The 22285-nt window shown below is 42.3% G+C and overlaps 1 protein-coding gene across 2 annotated transcripts in view; it reads right to left on the bottom strand.

Annotated features, from left to right (window-relative positions):
• Positions 1 to 2526: 2526 nt before the first annotated feature.
• LOC120408967 (phospholysine phosphohistidine inorganic pyrophosphate phosphatase) overlaps positions 2527 to 22285 on the bottom strand; it is a 170138-nt gene continuing 150379 nt past the window's right edge. For both annotated transcript variants that reach the window (XM_039546183.1, XM_039546184.1), the window contains one exon: positions 2527 to 4708. In XM_039546183.1, the coding sequence (XP_039402117.1) occupies positions 4612 to 4708 (97 nt within the window). In that variant the 3' untranslated portion in view covers positions 2527 to 4611. The remainder of the gene's footprint in view (positions 4709 to 22285) is intronic.

Raw genomic sequence — 22285 nt, 5'->3', positions numbered from 1 at the left:
TCCCCCCATTGCTGTCTATCGCCTCCCCACTGACCACTAGGTTCTTTTCTGGTGCATTAGAGCTTGCGGATGTTTTCTTCCATTATTAAGGCTCTTATAAGAGCTTTGGATAACATTGCTGCACTGTGTGTGCAGATGGCTAAAGCTTCATATTGTGTATTATATGAAGAGTTTATCAAAATTGGAGCTAGAAGAGACCTGTTATTCAGCTAGTCCTTTCCCATCTAACAGTGCATAGCACTCCAAGGAGCAGATTTACTAGTGGTTTGTCCAGGCTAGTTTTAAATGTCTCAAGCAATGAGGTTTCTACCACTACCCTTGGGAAATTATGCCACAATGACCTAGATAAAAAAGATGGCTCCACAAAGTCTCATCTTCCACCAAAAGGGAGGCATCTCTGTAAATAATAGGCCAGGTAAGGAATTTGCCATAGGGTAGCAGAACAGTCCTGTCTCTCCCAGTACTAAACACTCCCTACCCTATAAAAAGGCCCATAACTTCCTGAGTGCAGCTTCTTATGCACCTGAAGGCTCCCTTTGTTGACTGCACCCACTGGTTCACAGCTGGGTGACTGACAGACTGATTAGGGATTTTGGCTGGTTGCAGCTTTTTTAAAGGGGCAGTTCACAGGCCCTTCAGTTGAGTTCCTAAGGGACTGATCTTTTACATATATATAGACACAACCCAAGGCAGCTGTATAATAGATCTGTGTGCGATGCCATGCCGGTCACTTGCTGTTGGGAGGTACTATCTGTACATTTAGGGGAGACAAAAATCTTCTCACTTCCACTTCCAACTCCTTTTGATCTCACCTAAACTGCTCTCACGAGCACATTCTTGGAGAAAAGAGGCAGCAAGCATTTTAATGTGGCCAGTACTGCTTTATCTAGAGGGGAATGGGAAATAAATACAACTCTGTGTATCTGTACAACCCTAGAACCCCCTCCCTAAGGAATGGAAGAGTTTCCATAATACTAGAGGCCAATAGCATTTATTTAACTAGCAGACACGCAACAGTAAATTTCCTAAAGGGACTGGGTCCTCTGGTAACAAGGACAGTTTTGATCACAGTTGAGTTAACTTCTCAATGACCATTATCTTTTAGTAGCCAGGGCTTTCTGGAGACCTTCTAGTCTCCTGTTGGCAGAGATCTCACTGTGGTATGTCTGTTGTCCCCTTGCACATTACCAGCAGAGGATATTTTGACAGGAAGGGAAATCCCACATAACAAACTATCTGTTCTTAAGTTAGGGCATTTTCCCTTTAGCTCTTTCACCCCAACATTTCCTCCCTCCCCCCCATTATAAGCTTGAGTTTGAAACTCTCTCTTGGTGTGGATCTAGGCTGAAAGCAAATGCTTTGAAACCATGCTTTACTATTGAAAATGCCAGCACTAGTCTCTGTGTACATTTTTAACCCTCTCTTAGCTTTTTCTTTAACTCATAATTTCTTTCATTGCCTTCACTTGCTTTTACTCATTTTACCCCAAGTTGTCTGTCTGATAAGGATTGATAGAAAAAATTCTACTCCGTTCTCAGGGCCCAGTCACGTTAACACCAGGTTGCAAGTCCTTCAGTAAAAGAAACAAGCCTCAAAATCTTGATGACCACTCTCAACCCCCAAATTTTCCGCTGTGAAATGATCTTGAGGAGACTTTAAAGGTAAAACTCTGAAAAAAGAAAACCCACTGTTAGAATCCATGTATGTGGGCTTAAGGGAGACAGTGTGGCCTAGTGGTTAGCACAGCTGAACTCGACTAAGAGCCCTGGGTTCTAGTCCCAGTTTTGCTCCTGACTGTGTGACCTTGGGAAAATCACTTAACCTCTCTGTGCCTCTGCCTCCAAATCTGTAAAGTTCACTTAATGTGTCTTGCCTTTGTAACATGCTCTCCTGAGTCCCAGTCCAGTGCTCTATCCACTAAGCCACATTCCCTCTCATAGCACATGCTTTGGGCCTTTGAAAAATCTCCCCATAAATGATTGGAAAGAATCAGTGTGATATGACCGAATACAGTAATGTTCTCACTTGTAGTCACTGGAATGATAGGACAAGGATCTTATATTTTCTCTCTTTTAGTTTGTCCTTTTTGGCAGCTGTTTCCACCCAGTTTGACAGGTAGAAAACCAGCTGTTCATGTTCTTATTTTCCTCGAGCTATTTGTGTACAGGAACTTCGATGCTTCAGGACTTTTGCTGAAGTCTGTTTCCCATCCTCATCTTTGCCAAAGATATTCTTGTTCTGTTGCATTTTAAAGCATTTTTTCCACAGTACCTCTATAACAATATCATCCTGCCATCCAGTGAATTCAGATTACCTCTGGCATCAGCAGTGAATCACCTATGTAACATGGTGTGCAGGGGCCCTTAATGAACTTAAGTTTGCAGGCACAAATAGTTGGGAATGCACCACATAGTATCTCTTCCTGTAATCCTATTCTTAGAGAATCCTTAAGAAATTGCCATAGATGCATAAAGGACGACTTGGTTGGCTGAAAACAACGAAAGAGTCAGAATCACAGTACTTGGGTTTATTAATTCAGTAAGTCAGTTCTCTAATGAAGACAGCCACCAAAAGACCCCATGTCAATCATGTTATTCCTCAATTTGTAATAACTGTATTTATCTCCAGAATCTAAACCACTGCAGTGCCAGACAACTGTCAATATGTAGAGAAATGCAATTAAAGGTTTGACAAACGCATAAAAAGGGGAAATCTGAACATGAAGCCTGAATAAACTGCCAGACATGGGAAAATTCCCTTATCAGCCTTTCCACGATGACATCATCGCAATCTTGGGCAGTGAGAACCCAGAGAGATGTCGCACTAACCCTGGGCTAGGCTGTGCAAGATGCACCAGCCAAGATGAAGGAGAGCCACCTGGCCCCAGAGGCTGAGCCGGGGAGGAATCCTGCCCTGAGTTCCCCGGCACACAGGAGGAGAGCTCCTGCTTTTACAGTCTGCAGCAGGTGCTGCATGCTTTCCTGGTGCACTGGTTCCACTCTGGAGACAGATGTAGGGGGCTGTGCCATGACTCTAGTCCTGCCTCATCCCCCTTAGCTGGACTGTGTCCCTGATGGTGCCAGTGGAGCACAGAGATTGTAATTGTGGTTGTCCCTTATATAGACCATGCAATGGGGGTGATGTCACCTTCCCCCTTCCTCACTCTATCCACAGACACAGTTTGATCTATTTCTATAGTACACACTAAAGTACACTATTTCTATAGTACACACCTTTTTCTGTTGTTACTTTATAAAGCATTTTTCTCTTCTGTAACCACAAGGGTTTTTGTCGTGAGAGTTCATTTTACCCAGGCACTAATTTTTTGGGCTGAATTCACCCCTGGGGTAGCTTCTGTGAAGTCCGTGGTGCTGCACGGGGGTGAATTTGGCCCCATGTGGCTAGGTGCTATGTATCAGGGTCTAATCCCACAAGGTTCTGGGTGTTCTCATCTCCCACTGGCCTCCACAGGAGTTGAGGGTGCTCAGCACCTTGCAGGATTAGTCCTAGCACATTCACAAGATTTAATTTGCTTCAGTGATTAGTAATGGCTGAAAACCACAAGGGCAAAATATAAAGCAGTCAATGTAGGCAGCAGCGTGCTATTTAATTCACAGACGATTTCACTGTCTTCCTGTTACAAGTAAGATTTCCAAGCAATAGCAATGCAGGGCAAAGTCATTACTTGGCTTTTTAAATCTGGGAACCGAACACCAGATCATTAAGCCTGGCATCCAGCAGCCATAAAACAACATTTAAGCATCGGAGGCTATTTTTAGCAGTTGAAGACTAAAACAGTGTGACTAGATGGTGACAGTTCAAATGTGGGACACCCATGTGAAGCAGGACTTAAGTGGCCCCTAGACCTTGTAGTTGGACTTCAGTTGTGGTGGAGTTGGGCCAATGCTGAGCATTTCTGAAAATCTCACTGATACCAGGCCCCGACCGCTGCCCTGAGCAGCTTCAAAGCCACCACTCACTACGCTGAGAAATCTCAAACAAGACGCTGCTCTAAGCAGATGGTTACATCCAGCCAGGTGGAAATCAAGGATGTCATTACAAGACGAGGGGGTTCCCCCAAAACTTCACCTTGGGACTGGTGTGCTCACGCATCTTACACACAAAGTTCTGGACTCATCTACAAACATAGCCTGACCTATGCTGCCTGGGGATTCCCCCATGCGGGGGCAACCTACTGCTCCCTAGGCAGGGACAGAGTCCGGCCCAAGTGGTGCAAGAGCCACTTGTGTCAGTTAATTTGATCTGTTCTTCCTACTGCATGGCTACATGGCAGTCAAGGGAATGTGCGGGTGCTAGAAAATCAGACGATTCACGGAAGTCATAAGCACCTGTTAGGTTTAACGTTTTTAATCATTAAGGCATTTCATTTTAGTACCTAGAAATGAGAAGCTTTGAAAATCAGGCAGTTAACGACAAACTATTAGCATTACTGGTTTCCTATGGTTATTTGCATATGTGTAGAAATTAGGTGAAGAGAGGGAAATGAATTAAACAGGGGAAGAGGTAGCCCGGTGTGTGAGCTGTATGCTAGGCTTCAGATGTCAAGTCCAACTTCTTTGTGCCTTTAAATCGGTATCTTCTACAGCACGATCACTTGTGCAACTGTTTCACAATAATGTCCACTGCTTCCGCGAGATTGTTCACGTATCCATCTGCCTTCACTTCAGGGTGTTGCTCATCACAAGGCCTGCAGAGGAGAGAGTAGGGTGAAACTGGTAAAAGTGGGAGTGGACGTTCCATAAACAGGCACATAAAAATGAATTATGGTTTCTCAGAAATACATGAAGAGAAGGGCAGATGTTAAGTTTTGTTACAATGCAATTATCCATTTGTCTGGTAAGTACTCCCATGAAACCTTCATAATATTGCCACTGACACACATCGGGTTTGGGATATTTGTTGGATGACACTTGTCTATCATTAAAACTAAGGTAGAATCTACTCAATCATTTCTCCGATAAATGCCAAACCCGCTTAATTGTGATAATTACCAAGGATGCCTCTCAGTGACTCTAGACACAGATCTAAATGTCAGATCTAATGTAGAGGTGGGCGAAATTTTTCTACAAAAACATTTTTCTGCAAAAAATGCAGCTTCTGTGACACCAAAATATTTTGCAATTTTGTGTTAAATTCACCAAATTGTTTTGATTGAAAAAAAACATAAAAATAACCCCCTAACCTCTGAAAAATATTAAAACATATTTGTTTTGACGTTTTTGAAACAAAACATTGATTTTTCTATTCCAAATGATATTTTGTTTCCAAATTTCCTTTCCTTTTATTTTTTTTAAATTAAAATTGTAACAAAAGCTTGAAAATTAAATGAAATGAAATGTTCTGTTTCACCCAAAAGATGTTTTTTACTTTTTGATTCACGGAACGTTTTGAAAAAAACTGTTTTCAGGTTGACCGGAAACAATTTTAATGTTTTGATTTGTTAGAATTGCCAGAAAACTGAAAAATCTGTTATTTGCTTAGCTCTAGTTTGAGGGTGTCCGCAAGCTATTAGTTTTCTTTAGTGTCCCTCCATTATGGCGGATAAATAAGTCAATCTCAGCCTGGTTTACTTCTGAATATGTTTTACTGTTACTATAATTATTTGTATTATGGCAGGACCTACTGGCCCCAACCAAAATGAGGTTGCATTGTGCTAGGCACTGTACAAACAGAGTGGGAGACAGTCCATGCCCTGAAGAACTTACATTCTAAACAGACAAAGGATGGAGAACTTACATTCTAAACAGACTAAGGCACAGAGAGGTGGAGTCACTCCCCCTAAGATCACAGAATTCTTCCTCTGAGGAGAAATGCCAAACTGTCCCCACTCTCTTTCTCTTTATTGCGGCTGGGAGGTAAATCTTTCCCTATGCTTCCACTATCATCTGCATTAGCTCCACTCCCTCTCTGCACCTAATTAATCTCATGTGATGTTCTTCAAATCCCATGAGAAAGCCCCATCTTTCTTCTCTGGCTGAAGATGACACCAAGTCCTCACTCTAATAATAAACAGCAATAATAATTGGCTCTTAAATAGAAAGTTTTCAATCCGCAGCTCTAAAAGCACTTTACAAAGGAGGTCAGTACCATCACCCCTATGTTACAGATGGGGAAACAGAGTCACCGAGAGGCAAAGTGACTTGCCCAAGGTGAGCCACTAGGCCAGTGGCAGAGCCTGGGACAAATCTAACTTATCCTATGTGCTAACTCTGACATTTTCCCCAAGCTCGATCATTCTTCCTGAAGTTTTGCCTTCATATTCGTTTCCCTCTCTTTTTCCCACCATCTCTACAGATCTTAGGTGTGTGTTATATTATATCCTACATATCTTCCACAAATCTGCATGGACAGATGATTTGTCTGGGGAATATTCTGTGATACCTTGTATGGATGGTGGTCTACATAATTAACTAATTAGCCAAAATGAATGCATTGTATATTACATAGCATTTTATCTATATCAGCAAGAGCTTTTAGAAGAGTTTGAGCATCCATGTTTCATTACATGCCTCTGATTTTATAAAGTTTATGAGCATTTCAGTTTACTATTACAGAAAAGAATTCATTCTTGGCCTGGAAAAATGAGCGGGCTCTATGTAATTTCAGTTGGTGGGGGACTAAGGGTTTAACCCGAATGTGTCAACATTATGCCTGTTGGGCTGAGTTATGAATCAGAAAATATGTGGATTTTATTCTTAATGGCTTCCCTCCGAGACCCTTGAAAAGAGACGAGAGCTTAGTTGTCCAGCTACCTTCCCTCTCAGTTCCCTATTTTCTTCTGTAAAGGGCAAGACTTTATTTAGTGAGGGTTATTGTCTTAATGGAGGAAGATGCATTTCCCATCGAATATCTGGTAGCCATGGAGATTATTATTATTTACGATGTGAAGAATTTGGTGGGGACTTGTCAGTACAAGTCCCAAATTATTTTTCAGTTTTTGAACTAGGGCTCCCTGGAGCCCTTCCTTGCTGTTCATTTTTCAGAAGTTCTCAGAGTATTTGAGTACATGAATTCCTTACAAAGGAGCTAGGAATAGCCTCTTTCAGCAGCCCGTGCTGGCTGAGATTTCATTTGTCAGAAGTATCAGAGGGGTAGCCATGTTAGTCTGGTTCTGTAGAAGCAGCAAAGAATCCTGTGGCGCCTTATAGACTAACAGACGTTTTGCAGCATGAGCTTTCGTGGGTGAATACCCACTTCTTCGGATGCAAGTCTTGCATCCGAAGAAGTGGGTATTCACCCACGAAAGCTCATGCTGCAAAACGTCTGTTAGTCTATAAGGTGCCACAGGATTCTTTGCTGATTTGTCAGAAGGTTACAAACATGCAGCTATGGGAAAAAATATTACTTTGCTATTTGGTTTTGTTTGTGAGATCGACAAAGCAACCTGCAAAACAAAGGAAATGGCCACATGAAGCAGATTGTACTTTGGTATCAACTGTAACAGAAATATCTGATCTAAAATGTAGAAGATTAGTGCATGACTCAGTGCTTTGGTCTCCTAGTTCTGCTTTGTTACAGTGTCATGGTGCAATAATAATAGTGATGATGATGACGGCAGCTTCTATCTGTAACATAAGGTTCTGTACACTTGACTGATCAAGGTAATGGTGTGTGTGTGTGTGTGTGTGTGCGCGCGCTGGAGGAAGGCAAGCTAGGCTTGCAGCCTGAATACTGTAATACTAATTGCAGATATGCTATTGTTCAGGGTTAACGAATTTAAAGATGTCCCTGGTGTACAAATACATTGCAGTACCACCCAAGATGATTGAAACTCAGTCCATAGGCGACTTCTCCAATTCTGAAGAATTTTCAAGGTGAGGTTGGGTACCTCAGACAGCTAAAGCTACCCAAGATAAGTCTCATACTATTAGCAATGCTAGAAAACCACTAATGTGCTGTTTGCTAGGAAGTGGTTGAAATAGACTAACAATACTCTAAAATTATTGCATCTCTTTAGAAAAACTGCACAAATGGTTTCTGAATTAATTGACTGCTAAGTCATTATGTTGGTCAATCATTTATTATTTCATAAAAGCTAATTATATTCAGCAAACAAAAGAATATGTACAAGTTACTAGACTATGTGTTCAAGATGCAATTGTGTTTCTGACACAAGCAGCAAGCGGTTGAGAAGGTCAGACTGTTTTTACTTGGTCAGTCTAGCTCTCAGATGACAGGGTTTGCTTTCAACACTCTAGTCCCAGGTAATGTATTTATTTTGTACACCTATCCAAGTACCATGTGGACACATTACAGAGATTACTAGATTGCCAGAATGAGAGAGTTGCACAGCTGGGGACCTTCCACTACACAGTGTGATTTCACATGTGCTGATTTGCTTGAGGAAAACCTTTTAGGGGTGGAAAAATTAACAAGAGGCATGATTTAATATCAGGTGACTGTCAGTGCCTATGATGGACTCTGAAAGCAATGTCTGGAAAAGGTGTGATCGAGCACAACATACGCCGGAGCACTGCAAGCTTTCCCAGACAGCTCTGTTAATGTACTCCCTGTCCACATCTGCAGCACCCTTCCCATTTATCCCAGCCTGACCATTTCTATTCTGTTTTGCAGACAGGACTAAAATGATCTATTTGTTATCCATTCTGGGTGTGACCTCAGGATGGCAATTGACTTTCTGTACAATACAAACTTTGGTTAGGAGAGATCTTTGCAATATGTTACTTGCACTGTATAAAATAAAACACAGCTAGATGGACAAGTAACCCTTATTCAGGAGACATTCCCATTGAAGTCAATGGGATGTAAGCAGGTGCTTGAAGTTAAGCATGTGCTTATGTGCTTTGCTGTGTCTGTACAGCACCTAGCACAACAGGGTCCTGGCCCACGACTAGAGTGCCAAGGTGCTACAATAATAGCAATAAATAATAATCTCTTTGGGTCGGGGCTGTCTCTTTGTTCTGTGTTTATACAGCACCTGGCACAACAGGGTCCAGGTCTGTGACTAGAGCTCCTCAATACAAGTGAAAAATGATAACAAATAGCAATAACAGCAACATCAGGTTCAGAGGGTTTATTTAATTTCAACTGGTTTAACATTTTGGGATTCTGCTTGTTTTGTTTCATTGTGCTTTTGAAGTTGCTGCATGGTGGCCTTTGTTACGTGAGGGGAAACTAATAAATAAAATAGTAATTTATATTCGTATTATTGCACCATGACTCCCTAGTGAAGCAGAACAAGGAATCTTGAACAAACAGTCCAGCTCTATCCCCTTCTGCTAACTGTAAAATGGGAAATTTCTAGTACTGTTGACACCAACACACAAGCTGGCTATTTTCTCCAGCTTGCAGACTGCCTTGTAGATCTCAAAAGCCAAGCACACCATCATGGTTTTTCCCTAGTTTAATATTGGCCATTGTAGTTTTCTGTCCAATGGCATCTTAAACAATAGCACTAAAAAGCTCATGACAAGGGTAACATTTTCAAAAGCGTGTAAGTGATTTAGGAGCCCAAGTTCCATTTTCAAAAGTGATGTTGGCAGAGCCAGATTTACAAAAGTATTTAGGTGCCAAGAGAAGCAGATAGGCACCAAATGGAATGTACAAAAGCACTTATGTGAATTAGGTGCCTAACTCCCATTGAGTTTCAATAGGAGTTATGTGCTGAACCTGCTCAGGCACTTCTGGAAATCCCACTAGGTAGCTATCTGCCTCTGTCGGCGCACAGACACCTTTCAAAATCTAGCCCTTAAGAGCTTATGTCTCACTGACTACCTACATCTTTAGCTACTTAAATACCTTTGAAATGTGGCCCTAAGTCACTTTGGCAGTGAATTAAACTGAATCAAATTAAGGCCACTTCCATTCTGAATAAGAGAATCCACACGGGGGTTTAATGTGGCTTAACTAATCCACTTTAAAAGTTAATTTAGATTACTTTCTTCTCTGTGTTCAAGAAGAGCCCCCCCAAGTCTCATCGATCCGAACCACACGCTCAAACTCTCCCTCCCACACCAGCGAGCGGTAGCGCGAGAGTCGAGAGGAGGAGCGACGCCGCGCGCGCGCCCGCCGCCATAAGTAAATGGATAAATGGATCTAATGGATCTAAGATACTTTCTTCTCTATATGCTATTCATGTAGCTGAAGTCGTAGATCCATCCCCACCCCCCCCCCAGCAGAGTCACAGCCTATAATTCCAAATGGTGACAGAGATGTAGTAATCTGCCAGTTTCCTAAAAGTCTCTCAGGGCTACCCAGAATAACTCTGGGGATCTCTGTCTTCTCATGCAGTCATTTTGCCTTGTTAGAATCCGAACAGTCCAGAGATCAAGGATCTTTCTTTGAATCCATATTTATAGATCTTCACACAGAAAGTAAGCTGACAGTGTCTCTACCCTCGTGGGCTTTTCCTTTGGTGGGAGTGAGGAATGCACTTTGAGTCTCTGACCTCAGGTCATCACCACAATGCATAGCTGTGGTGAGCGAAGTGATCCAGGTATTATTTGCACATTAGTATGTAATGTGCTTTGGGAGTCTCTGAAATGAATACAGCTATATACATATGAGATATTATACATTTAAGAGGATGTTTTGGGGGACAGGATAATGGACTATTCATATGCAATGGACACTTTCAGTGTAACTACTTCCCCCACCCCCCAAAATGATTCTTGTCCATTATCACTTTAGGATCTGCTAATGTGTACCTCTGTATGTGTGGTTCCAGGTGAGTGTCTGGTTTTGGTGGGCGTGAACCCCTAAACACATAATCATAAGGAACCATTTATCAGAAAGGACCCCAAGTCTTAGAATGTACGTTAACCAGAATGTTCTTATTAGATCATGCAGTTAGTTTGAGAAGTTGATAGCAAAACCCCTGTATAAGTACAAATGGGTTACTTCACACTCAATACAAGGAGATCATACAACTCTGCACTAGAGAAACTAACATGCTGGTTGGAATGTCTTTTTCAAGTACTTTGCTTGTATTACTCTTTAACAAACATCCAGAGAACAAAATGGGAACAGCTGAGCTGAAGCACTATGGGGATAAAATATAAAAGGCTTAACACACGAGGGTGTAAACTGAGACAGTTGACATGGATTGCCATGGCCACAGGGATGAAAATAGTTAGATTATTCAGATCAAGCTCAACTAGACCAGCAGAAACTTGACTTCAGAGAATAGGAGCAGATGGTAACCAACCAACACATGATTGACATGATGGATTAAAAGTATCTACTTGCACAGTTCCTTAAAAATAGGGGTGTGAAGGAAAACAGCATGCAGGGCCAAAGAAAGGTACACATCTTAATTTGAACATGACAAATGATCTTGCATTCCAGTGTACAATGCTGAAGTCATATGGCAAATCTAATCTGTAACAATATGTGTCCCCCTGTCACTGACCTTTTCTGCAATACAGCATCGTGTAAGAGCGCTAAACATCATTCCACACAACCTCCTTGCGTTTATACAGGGGAATCTCTTTGTGTCACAGCACAGTTCCCACTTACTCGCTAATTAAACAGGATACACTCCCCCCACATAAAATTAGATTAAAGAGTCTAAAACCGTTTCTCTTGGCAATGTGTTCTTCAGGGACTCTTACTGAACCCGTAAATGGCATCAGACACAGTTTAACAGGATTTTCTTTATTAGCAATGTAAACAGATACTGTTACCCTTTGCTAGTCTCTTTAGACAGAGGCAATAATTTTACTGAGTGCTACAAGAGAAACTCTTTTTTTAGTCCAACCTGGGTAATTTAATTAGTTCAGCACTGCACATCCAAATAAATCACTATGATGGACAGCACGTCGAGGCATCGTTAGTAAATGTCTGTAGAGTATGTTTCTTTGACATTATAATTTGAGATGAGCCAGCACCAAAACCACAGAACTGAGCACCCAACTTTGAAGAGGTTTGGATCTGATTCTCAGCTTTGTAGCTTACCATTATCTCTATAATGGGCTGGGACCAAAACTCCAAATCTAGCACCTCCGAGCTTTAGGGAACTACATAATCAGATCTGTGCAATGATCTGCATCCAGGTTCAAACTGATGTGCAGAACTCCCTCTGAAGAGAGGAAGGACATCCTGGTGGCTGACACACTAGACTGGGACTCAGGAGAGCTGGATTCAATTACTGACTGCTAAAAAATTCCTGTGACTTTGGGCAAGTCAGTGAATCTCAAAGTGCCTCAGTTTGCCATCCTTTCCCTGTCTTGCCTAGTCTAACTGTAAGCTTGTTGGGGCAGGGTACTGTCTCTTACTCTAGAATTGCACACTGCCTACCACAATGGGGTTTCCACTTTAGGTGGAACCGCACACTCTATCATAATACAAATAATAACCAAGAAAAGGCTTGGGCCCGTCTCTATTATATGCTTTCTTCTCTTTTCTATTATTATTTAGGCAAGATTTTTTAATCAGAGATTACGAAACGCTTCCACAAAAAGATCTAACAATAAGGAATATAATAATGACACCCTCTGTGTATGTGGTACTGGCAACTACTTCACTGCACTCTCTATTTCTGGTAAATGCACTTGCAAGAGCAACAGAAAACAAGCCTGTACAAGAAGTCATCTATGTCACAGATTCCTAGCAACCTCCATCTCGCTTCTCTTACCTCCCAGAACAGCACACGTAGCTTAATTGTGTTTAATTGCATCTAATTTACATGCAAGAATCCATAAACAGGTTAAATTAACAGCCGAATTGTTTGCTAACATCTAGGGGAAATCTGTGGGTTTGCCTTTTAATCGTTCCATATCATGTGAAACGGCCACAGTTTTAACAGAGCAGAAAAACAGACTAGGTAGAGTGTTTCTTCAGGAAACAAACCATCAAAAGGCAGGAAAACAAATGGACTGAGGGGTTAGGGAAGTATTTTCTCCTGTAAATCAAAAACGGGACAAATCTTAGGAACTAGTTACCTAGATCTCTGCTTTCCTGCCTAGTTGGAATGCATTTTCTGAGGCAAATAAGTTCACTTTTTAAACATAGGCATGCTGAACAAGTTAAACTGAAGCACTATCAATGAGGAGTCCTTGTGGCACCTTAGAGACTAACAAATTTATTTGGGCATAAGCTTTCGTGGGCCAGAACCCACTTCAACAGATGCATGGAGTGGAAAATACAGGAGCAGGCATAAATATATGAAAGGATGGGGGTTGCCTTACCAAGTGTGAGGTCAGTCTAATGAGGTAAATCTATTAACAGCAGGATACTGAGGGAGGAAAAATAACTTTTTTTTTTTGCACACACAACAAAAACACCAACCCAGGAACCAAACCCTGCAGCCAACTCTGTCCACATATCTATTCAAGGGACACCATCATAGGACCTAACCACATCAGCCACACCATCAGGGGCTCGTTCACCGGCACGTCTACCAATGTGATATATGCCATCATGTGCCAGCAATGCCCCTCTGCCCAAACCAGACAGTCTCTATGCAAAAGAATAAATGGACACAAATCTGACATCAGGAATCATAACATTCAAAAACCAGTAAGAGAACACTTCAATCTCTCTGGTCACTCAGTAACAGACCTGAAAGTGGTAATTCTTCAACAAAAAAAACTTCAAAAACAGACTCCAACGTGAAACAGCAGAACTGGAATTAATTTGCAAACTGAATACCATCAGATTAGCCCTGAATAAAGACTGGGAGTGGTTGGGTCATTACAAAACCTAAACCTAATTTCCCCAATACTAATTTCTTCCTACTGTTACTCACACACCTTCTTGCCAACTGTCTGTAATGGGCCATTCTCATTATCCCTTCAAAAGTTATTTTTCCTTCCTTGGTATCCTGCTGTTAATAGAGTTATCTCGTTAGACCGACCTCACACTTGGTAAGGCAACCCTCATCCTTTCATGTATTTATACCTGCTCCTGTATTTTCCACTCCATGCATCTGATGAAGTGGGCGCTAGCACATGAAAGCTTGTGCCCAAATAAATTTGTTAAGCTCTAAGGTGCCACAAGGACTCCTCATTGTTTTTGCTGATACAGACTAACATGGCTACCATTCTGAAACCTGAAGCACTATGCTCATTTGTTTGCTTCCTAGCCAGCTGGCTGCATGGTGATGCTAAAGGGGGTGTCCTCATGTATAAAACTTTAGAGATAATATTTGTTTAAAATAAATGAGGTCAATGCTGGTAGGTCTAAAATTAGAACTGAGTGGCTGTGTTTCAGTGTCCGAACACACGCATGCATGTCACACCTCCCTTTGCTTTAGCCCTGTGGGCAGGAAGGGTGCTGAGGTATACTGAAATCCTTCGCTCTGAATTGGAGTATTTGAGAGAGCAGGATTATATTTCAGTGCTCCGCCTATTCACCAGGATGCAGCACAGGGTGGTGAGACATGGACATACACACTTGTGAACAAACCCAGAGCCATAGTCCTGGATGGCAGGCAGCATAGAAGCAAGGTTAGAATGCTATCAATGTTGCAGCTCCTTTGTTTTCCCTCAGGATGTGGGGCGAGGGTAGACAGACAGGTTTGGGATGCCAGGTTTTAATGACTGTGCTGGACCTTGGGTCTGTCCAGTTCCTTGATGAACATATAAGAGAACATGAGGAAATTAAAAGCAGTTTATGTAATTGCTAAGACTAAAATCAGTGGGGAGAGAATCATGCTTATGTTCCATCTACATGAAATTTAAGACCTATATTATTAAAAGATCCTTGAGTGCAATTTAGTTGTTTGGGAGGCAGGCCAAGTCCCTCCAACACCTGGGAAGTGCAGGTATTTCACAGCAATTTGAAGCAAACGATGAAAAAAGAGCTAACAGGGCTAAGTCATGATACAACATACTGGTGCCAAGCTAGAATGTATGGGTTCCTCATGCCCTCCCTCTACCCTGCCCACTGCATATTAGGGTTCCTCTCAGCCAAAGGATTACCTGCTGTCCCAATTTAGTAGCCGTTCTCCTACCCTCTCTGCTTCCTACCACATCTGAGAGCCACTTCATCTTCCCATGCCCCTGACTCAGTAACACTGAAAGGAGGCAGCCTGATTTTTTCCATCTAGTGTGCAGCAAGAGGGGAACGGAAGCTGACAGCTATGAAAGCGATAGGAATCCTTCAGAGGTTTCTCTGACCATGCAGAATGCCCTTACAGAAGACATGCTGCTGTGGCCACTGCCCATTTGTATTCACAGATTGCTTCGGGCACAACCGTACCCTTCAAATGGAGTGGATTAAAGTGCAGGGCTTTCCCTCAGGAATAATGTAAAAAACACAGCAAAAGGGAGAGGAGATGGTGATAAAAACTGTTTGGGGATGAGGAAGGAGGGTCAAGCAGGTCTTATTGGAAATAAAGGCGGAAAGCAGAGCACAGGCAAGATAAATCAGAAAACTAATCTCAATGGAGATTGTTTCTGAAAATCTAAGGAACACTGAAAACACAAGATGATGTTGTAAGCATTAGCAAGAAGGAGGGCAATGTGACACAGGAGAGGAAGGAGTGTTTCCAGTAGGTAGAGCAGGGGACTGGAAATCAGGACTCAGGTTCCATTTCTTGCTTTACTCCTGAATCACTGTTTGATTTCTGACAAGTAACTTCACCTCTTTGTGACTCAGCTTACCACCCTGTGAAACAGGGATCAAAACACCTTCCCAGTCTCCCAATGGGTGTTGTAAGGCTTACATAAATATAATAAAATGAGGTGATAATGCCTTAAGCACCTATACGGGAGTTTTGTCTTCAAAGCACTTTACACACTTTAAGTACTTAATTCATCCATCCTGATAACATCCCTGAGAGACAGTAAACAAATATCACCAGACAGAAAGGTTAATGGACTTGCTCAAAACCAGAGAGAAAGTGTATCAGAGTATATCAGATTTATCCGTTTATCTGAGTGCATCAGATTTGGGATAAATCCCAGTTAATTAATGTTCATAAAGTTCACCTAGGGAGGTGGTGGAATCTCCATCCTTAGAAGTTTTTAAGGCCCGGCTTGACAAAGCCCTGACTGGGATGATTTAGTTGGTGTTGGTCCTGCTTTGAGCAGGGGATTGGACCAGACGACCTGCTGAGGTCTCTTCCAATCCTAATCTTCTATGATTCTATGAAGTACTTTGAGACCCTTTGATGAAAAGAGCTATGTACCTTCAAAATGTTACATATACTACAGCAGGTTTCTTGCATCTTTGATTCCTGTAAAATTCACCAGTGTGCGCGCTTTCATTTCTAAAACAGAGTAAGTTGGTCTTTTACAAAGAATAAGGACAAGTGAAAAGAAAAGAAAGCTGTTAGGCAAAATAAATCTAATTCGAAATCCTATCAATTTTCTTAGACAATTTACTGCTTCCATCTTAATATTCTCAATTAATGTATGTCCAGTGCTGCACACTGAATGAGTTAGTACATCCCTGACTAGCAGCGGGAACTCAGACAGAGAACAGGAAACAAGACACAGAATAGTCTCTCTCATCTCAGGCCACTAAGGGCCTGATCCAATGCCCATTCACGAAAATGGTAAGAATTCCACTGGGTACATCTATACAGCAAAAAGACCTGTAGGACTTGTGCTATGGGCTAAAAATAGCAATACAGACATTCAGGCTCAGGCTGGAGCTTGGGCTCTGAATCCTGGTGTGGGGGGGAGGGTCTCGTATCTCAGGCTCTGGCATCAGCGGGAACGTCTATGCTGCTACTTTTAGCCCTGTGGAAACGTCTATGCTGCTATTCTCTGTTCTCAGCGGTGGCAGATGACAGAACAAGGAGTAATGGTCTCAAGCTGCAATGGGGGAGGTTTAGGTTTGATATTAAGAACAACTTTTTCACTAGGAGGTTGGTGAAGCACTGGAATGGGTACCCAGGGAGGTGGTGGAATCTCCTTCCTTAGAGGTTTTTAAGGCCCAGATTGACAAAGCCCTGGCTGGAATGATTTAGTTGGGGATTGGTCCTGCTTTGAGCAGGGGGTTGGACTAGATGACTTCCTGAGGTCCCTTCCAACCCTGATATTCTATGATTCTATTTTTAGCCCCGTAGTGCAAGTTGACTGACCCAGGCTCTGAGACTTGCTGCCGTGGAGCTTTTTTTTTGCAGTGTAGACGTACTCAGTGACTACAGTGGGTGTGGGATCAGACCCTAAGGGCCATATTCTGCCACCCTTACTCATGTTGAGCAGTCCCTTCCTCCACTAGTAGTTTAATTCATTCCAATGGGACTACTAATTAAGTAAAGGACTACTCACCATGAGTTGGGGTGGGCACAATCTGGCCCTCAGAGCCTGATCTCAAGCCCACTGAAGTCAATGGGAATTTTTCCATTGTCTTAAATGGACATTGGTTCAGGTCCATTCCGGGGTACAAAATATATCGGAAGGACAGAACAGGCCAAACAGGGGGAGGAGTGGCACTATATGTTAAAGAAAGTGTAGATTCAAATGAAGTAAAAATCTTAAGCGAATCCACAGGTTCCATAGAGTCTCTATGGATAGAAATTTCATGCTCTAGTAAAAATATAACAGTAGGGATCTATTATCGACCACCTGACCAGGACAGTAATAGTGATGATGAAATGCTAAGGGAAATTAGAGAGGCTATCAAAATTAAGAACCCAATAATAATGGGGGATTTCAATTATCCCCATATTGACTGGGAACATTTCACTTCAGGACGAAATGCAGAGATAAAATTTCTCGATACTTTAAATGACTGCTTCATGGAGCAGCTGGTACGGGAACCCACAAGGGGAGAGGCGACTCTAGATTTAATCCTGAGTGGAGCGCAGGAGCTGGTCCAAGAGGTAACTATAGCAGGACCGCTTGGAAATAGTGACCATAATACAATAGCATTCAACATCCCTGTGGTGGGAAGAACATCTCAACTGCCCAACACTGTGGCCTTTAATTTCAAAAGGGGGAACTATACAAAAATGAGGGGGTTAGTTAGACAAAAGTTAAAAGGTACAGTGACTAAAGTGAAATCCCTGCAAGTTGCGTGGGCCCTTTTTAAAGACACCATAATAGAGGCCCAACTTCAATGTATACCCCAAATTAAGAAAAACAGTAAAAGAACTAAAAAAGAGCCACCGTGGCTTAACAACCATGTAAAAGAAGCAGAGAGAGATAAAAAGACTTTAAAAGTGGAAGTCAAATCCCAGTGAGGCAAATAGAAAGGAGCACAAACACTGCCAACTTAAGTGCAAGAGTGTAATAAGAAAAGCCAAAGAGGAGTTTGAAGAACGGCTAGCCAAAAACTCCAAAGGTAATAACAAAATGTTTTTTAAGTACATCAGAAGCAGGAAGCCTGCTAAACAACCAGTGGGGCCCCTTGACGATGAAAATACAAAAGGAGCGCTTAAAGATGATAAAGTCATTGCGGAGAAACTAAATGGATTCTTTGCTTCAGTCTTCACGGCTGAGGATGTTAGGGAGATTCCCAAACCTGAGCTGGCTTTTGTAGGTGACAAATCTGAGGAACTGTCACAGATTGAAGTGTCACTAGAGGAGGTTTTGGAATTAATTGATAAACTCAACATTAACAAGTCACCAGGACCAGATGGCATTCACCCAAGAGTTCTGAAAGAACTCAAATGTGAAGTTGCGGAACTATTAACCAAGGTTTGTAACCTGTCCTTTAAATCGGCTTCGGTACCCAATGACTGGAAGTTAGCTAATGTAACGCCAATATTTAAAAAGGGCTCTAGGGGTGATCCTGGCAATTACAGACCGGTAAGTCTAACGTCGGTACCGGGCAAATTAGTTGAAACAATAGTAAAGAATAAAATTGTCAGACACATAGAAAAACATAAACTCTTGAGCAATAGTCAACATGGTTTCTGTAAAGGGAAATCGTGTCTTACTAATCTATTAGAGTTCTTTGAAGGGGTCAACAAACATGTGGACAAGGGGATCCGTGGACATAGTGTACTTAGATTTCCAGAAAGCCTTTGACAAGGTCCTCACCAAAGGCTCTTACGTAAATTAAGCTGTCATGGGATAAAGGAAAGGTCCTTTCATGGATTGAGAACTGGTTAAAGGACAGGGAACAAAGGGTAGGAATTAATGGTAAATTCTCAGAATGGAGAGGGGTAACTAGTGGTGTTCCCCAAGGGTCAGTCCTAGGACCAATCCTATTCAATTTATTCATAAATGATCTGGAGAAAGGGGTAAACAGTGAGGTGGCAAAGTTTGCAGATGACACTAAACTACTCAAGATATTTAAGACCAAAGCAGATTGTGAAGAACTTCAAAAAGATCTCACAAAACTAAGTGATTGGGCAACAAAATGGCAAATGAAATTTAATGTGGATAAATGTAAAGTAATGCACATTGGAAAAAATAACCCCAACTATACATACAATATGATGGGGGCTAATTTAGCTACAACGAGTCAGGAAAAAGATCTTGGAGTTATCGTGGATAGTTCTCTGAAGATGTCCACGCAGTGTGCAGAGGCGGTCAAAAAAGCAAACAGGATGTTAGGAATAATTAAAAAGGGGATAGAGAATAAGACTGAGAATATATTATTGCCCTTATATAAATCCATGGTACGCCCACATCTCGAATACTGTGTACAGATGTGGTCTCCTCACCTCAAAAAAGATATTCTAGCACTAGAAAAGGTTCAGAAAAGAGCAACTAAAATGATTAGGGGTTTAGAGAGGGTCCCATATGAGGAAAGATTAAAGAGGCTAGGACTCTTCAGTTTGGAAAAGAGGAGACTAAGGGGGGACATGATAGAGATATATAAAATCATGAGTGATGTTGAGAAAGTGGATAAGGAAAAGTTATTTACTTATTCCCATAATACAAGAACTAGGGGTCACCAAATGAAATTTGGCAGCAGGTTTAAAACAAATAAAAGGAAGTTCTTCTTCACGCAGCGCACAGTCAACTTGTGGAACTCCTTACCTGAGGAGGTTGTGAAGGCTAGGACTATAACAATGTTTAAAAGGGGACTGGATAAATTCATGGTGGCTAAGTCCATAAATGGCTATTAGCCAGAATGGGTAAGAATGGTGTCCCTAGCCTCTGTTCGTCAGAGGATGGAGATGGATGGCAGGAGAGAGATCACTTGATCATTGCCTGTTAGGTTCACTCCCTCAGGGGCACCTGGCATTGGCCACTGTCGGTAGACAGATAGTGGGCTAGATGGACCTTTGGTCTGACCCGGTACGGCCTTTCTTATGTTCTTATGTTCTTAACCCTGTCTCCACCTGTGCTAATTCATTCTGAATGTTCAGCCCTCAGCTGGGTGAATTTTTGTGGCTGTACATTTGCAGGGCCATGAATTTATCTGCATCATGTAAATGTATAGTCCTGTGAGAACATGACTATCAGTGATTTTCACCGGCCTGATAGTGTTCAGCCGCTCACAGCAGAGATCTGTAGCATGTAGTCCAAAAGCTGCCCTGAAGACAGCACGCTACAGAATGCTATTATGCAACTGAGAACCATGGATAATGTATTTCCCATCTGTGCATGTCAGAATGCTGATGTGACAGTCTTTAAACACAAGTATTGTATAACTGCAGTAAGCACACAGCTGGCTACATATATTTAGGGGCAGATTCCCCCTCTCTCATTCATGCTGGTAGTAATTTACGCCTTAGTAGTCCCAATTCTCCTATGTTTTAGACTTCTGTAGTTACTGTACCAAACAGTCTATAAATACACAATTCTGAGGAAGTGGGTGACATGAGGAATTGATACCCTCCTGCCACTATTTATTTTTTCTTTCAGGAAATGTAGCGCATGTGAAGATGCCAGATTAAGAGCTTTGCAGATTGACGCCCTCTCTTTCCATGGCCTAGGAATACAGCATGGAGAGTAGTAAAGAAAGCTTCTCAACACCCTCAAAGTGCCTCAGCCTTGTAGGGACCACTGCCATGGCTGAGAAAGCAGAACGGTTGCCATGTCCATTCAGTCTTTGGCCTCTCTGTTGAGACTGCCAACAGGTGGCAATTAGTGCCAGTTCTGATAGTAGCGTCATGGTGACATACATCTCCGAGGTCCAGGCACTCAGCTGAAACCACCAGCCCAGTTCACATTTGGTAGGCTGCCCTGTACCCCCTCACTGCGCCAATGACAGTATCCACCCTTTGTTTTCTTCTCTCATGCCTATCTCCATGCCTTTATCCACAATGCTCTCTGTGCATAGAACAATCTCACAAAACCTGTTCACTAAGGCCTGCTGCTACCAAAAGCACCACATGGCTGGATCCCTGCTCCTTCATGGAGCTCCTCTGAAATCAATGGGGCTCTTCAGGCATGAAGGGGCTCATCTGGACAGACCTGGGGGCTACTCTAATTTGTGCCAATTATCAAGGTTCCTTCCTTCCTGTCCTCTCTGAGTCCCTCTACAGCCCTGCCATGCCCCCTGAAGCAAAGCCTGTGAGGATGGTGATGTAGGAGCTGGCTCAGCCAGCTCTGTCTGCTGGGGGCTCCTTCACATTGGGATTGCCCCAGCAGGGGATATATGGAATTTGCCTCACTGTGTGTAACACAGGCAGATTTTTTTTTCTTTTTTTGCCTCTGAAAATTTAGCCCTCAGAGTGTGCAATTTCATTTGGTCAAACAAGCAACCCAATGTTAAGAATGTTGCACAATGGTAGCCATTAAAAGTCAATATCTGTGAATAGTTGCCCTGCAGGTACTATCGTTTTGCTGTGTACTTAAAACAGCACACAGCTGGGAGGGAACTGCTGGTAAGTGTTAAGTGGTGATGACTGTACAAGGAGAGGCCCAGTTTTCACATACTTTGTAGATTCTGTCAAGTTTGGGAGCTAGTTGAACTGGAAATTGCACATGTTAATATACTGGTATGTTACCGGAGGGTTCACAGCTGTTTCCTTGATGATAACTTAAGATGTGTCAAGTTTCAGGCAGACTAAGGGCCACATTCAGAGTGTGGCCTAGTGGTCAGAACACTGGACTGGGACTCAAGAGGACATGCCTGGGTTCTATGCCTGGCTCTACCATGAGCTGGGTGACCTTGGCCTAGTTACTTACCATCCTGTGCCTCAGTTTTCCCATCTGTAAAATGGGGGCAATAATACTGAATTCCTTTGTAAAGCACTTTGAGATCCACTGATGAAAAGTGTTATATAAAAGCTAGGAATTATTATTATTCTCAGTTCATGTAAATAAGGGTAATTCTACTGAAGCACCTAGGGGAAGAGGGTGCAACTACACAGGCCTTTAAGGAGTTGCACTTGCTTACACCAGGCCTGCATTTGGTCCTAAGAGGTTATGGAGCAGTGACCTGAGGTTACTGAACTATACACTATGTATTCAATTTTGTGCATCTTGGACAGGATGCTGCTCTG

Source organism: Mauremys reevesii, linkage group 7, assembly GCF_016161935.1.
Source record: "Mauremys reevesii isolate NIE-2019 linkage group 7, ASM1616193v1, whole genome shotgun sequence".
In the NCBI taxonomy this organism is placed as follows: Eukaryota; Metazoa; Chordata; order Testudines; family Geoemydidae; genus Mauremys; species Mauremys reevesii.
This window is presented reverse-complemented; position numbering and strand designations above follow the sequence as displayed.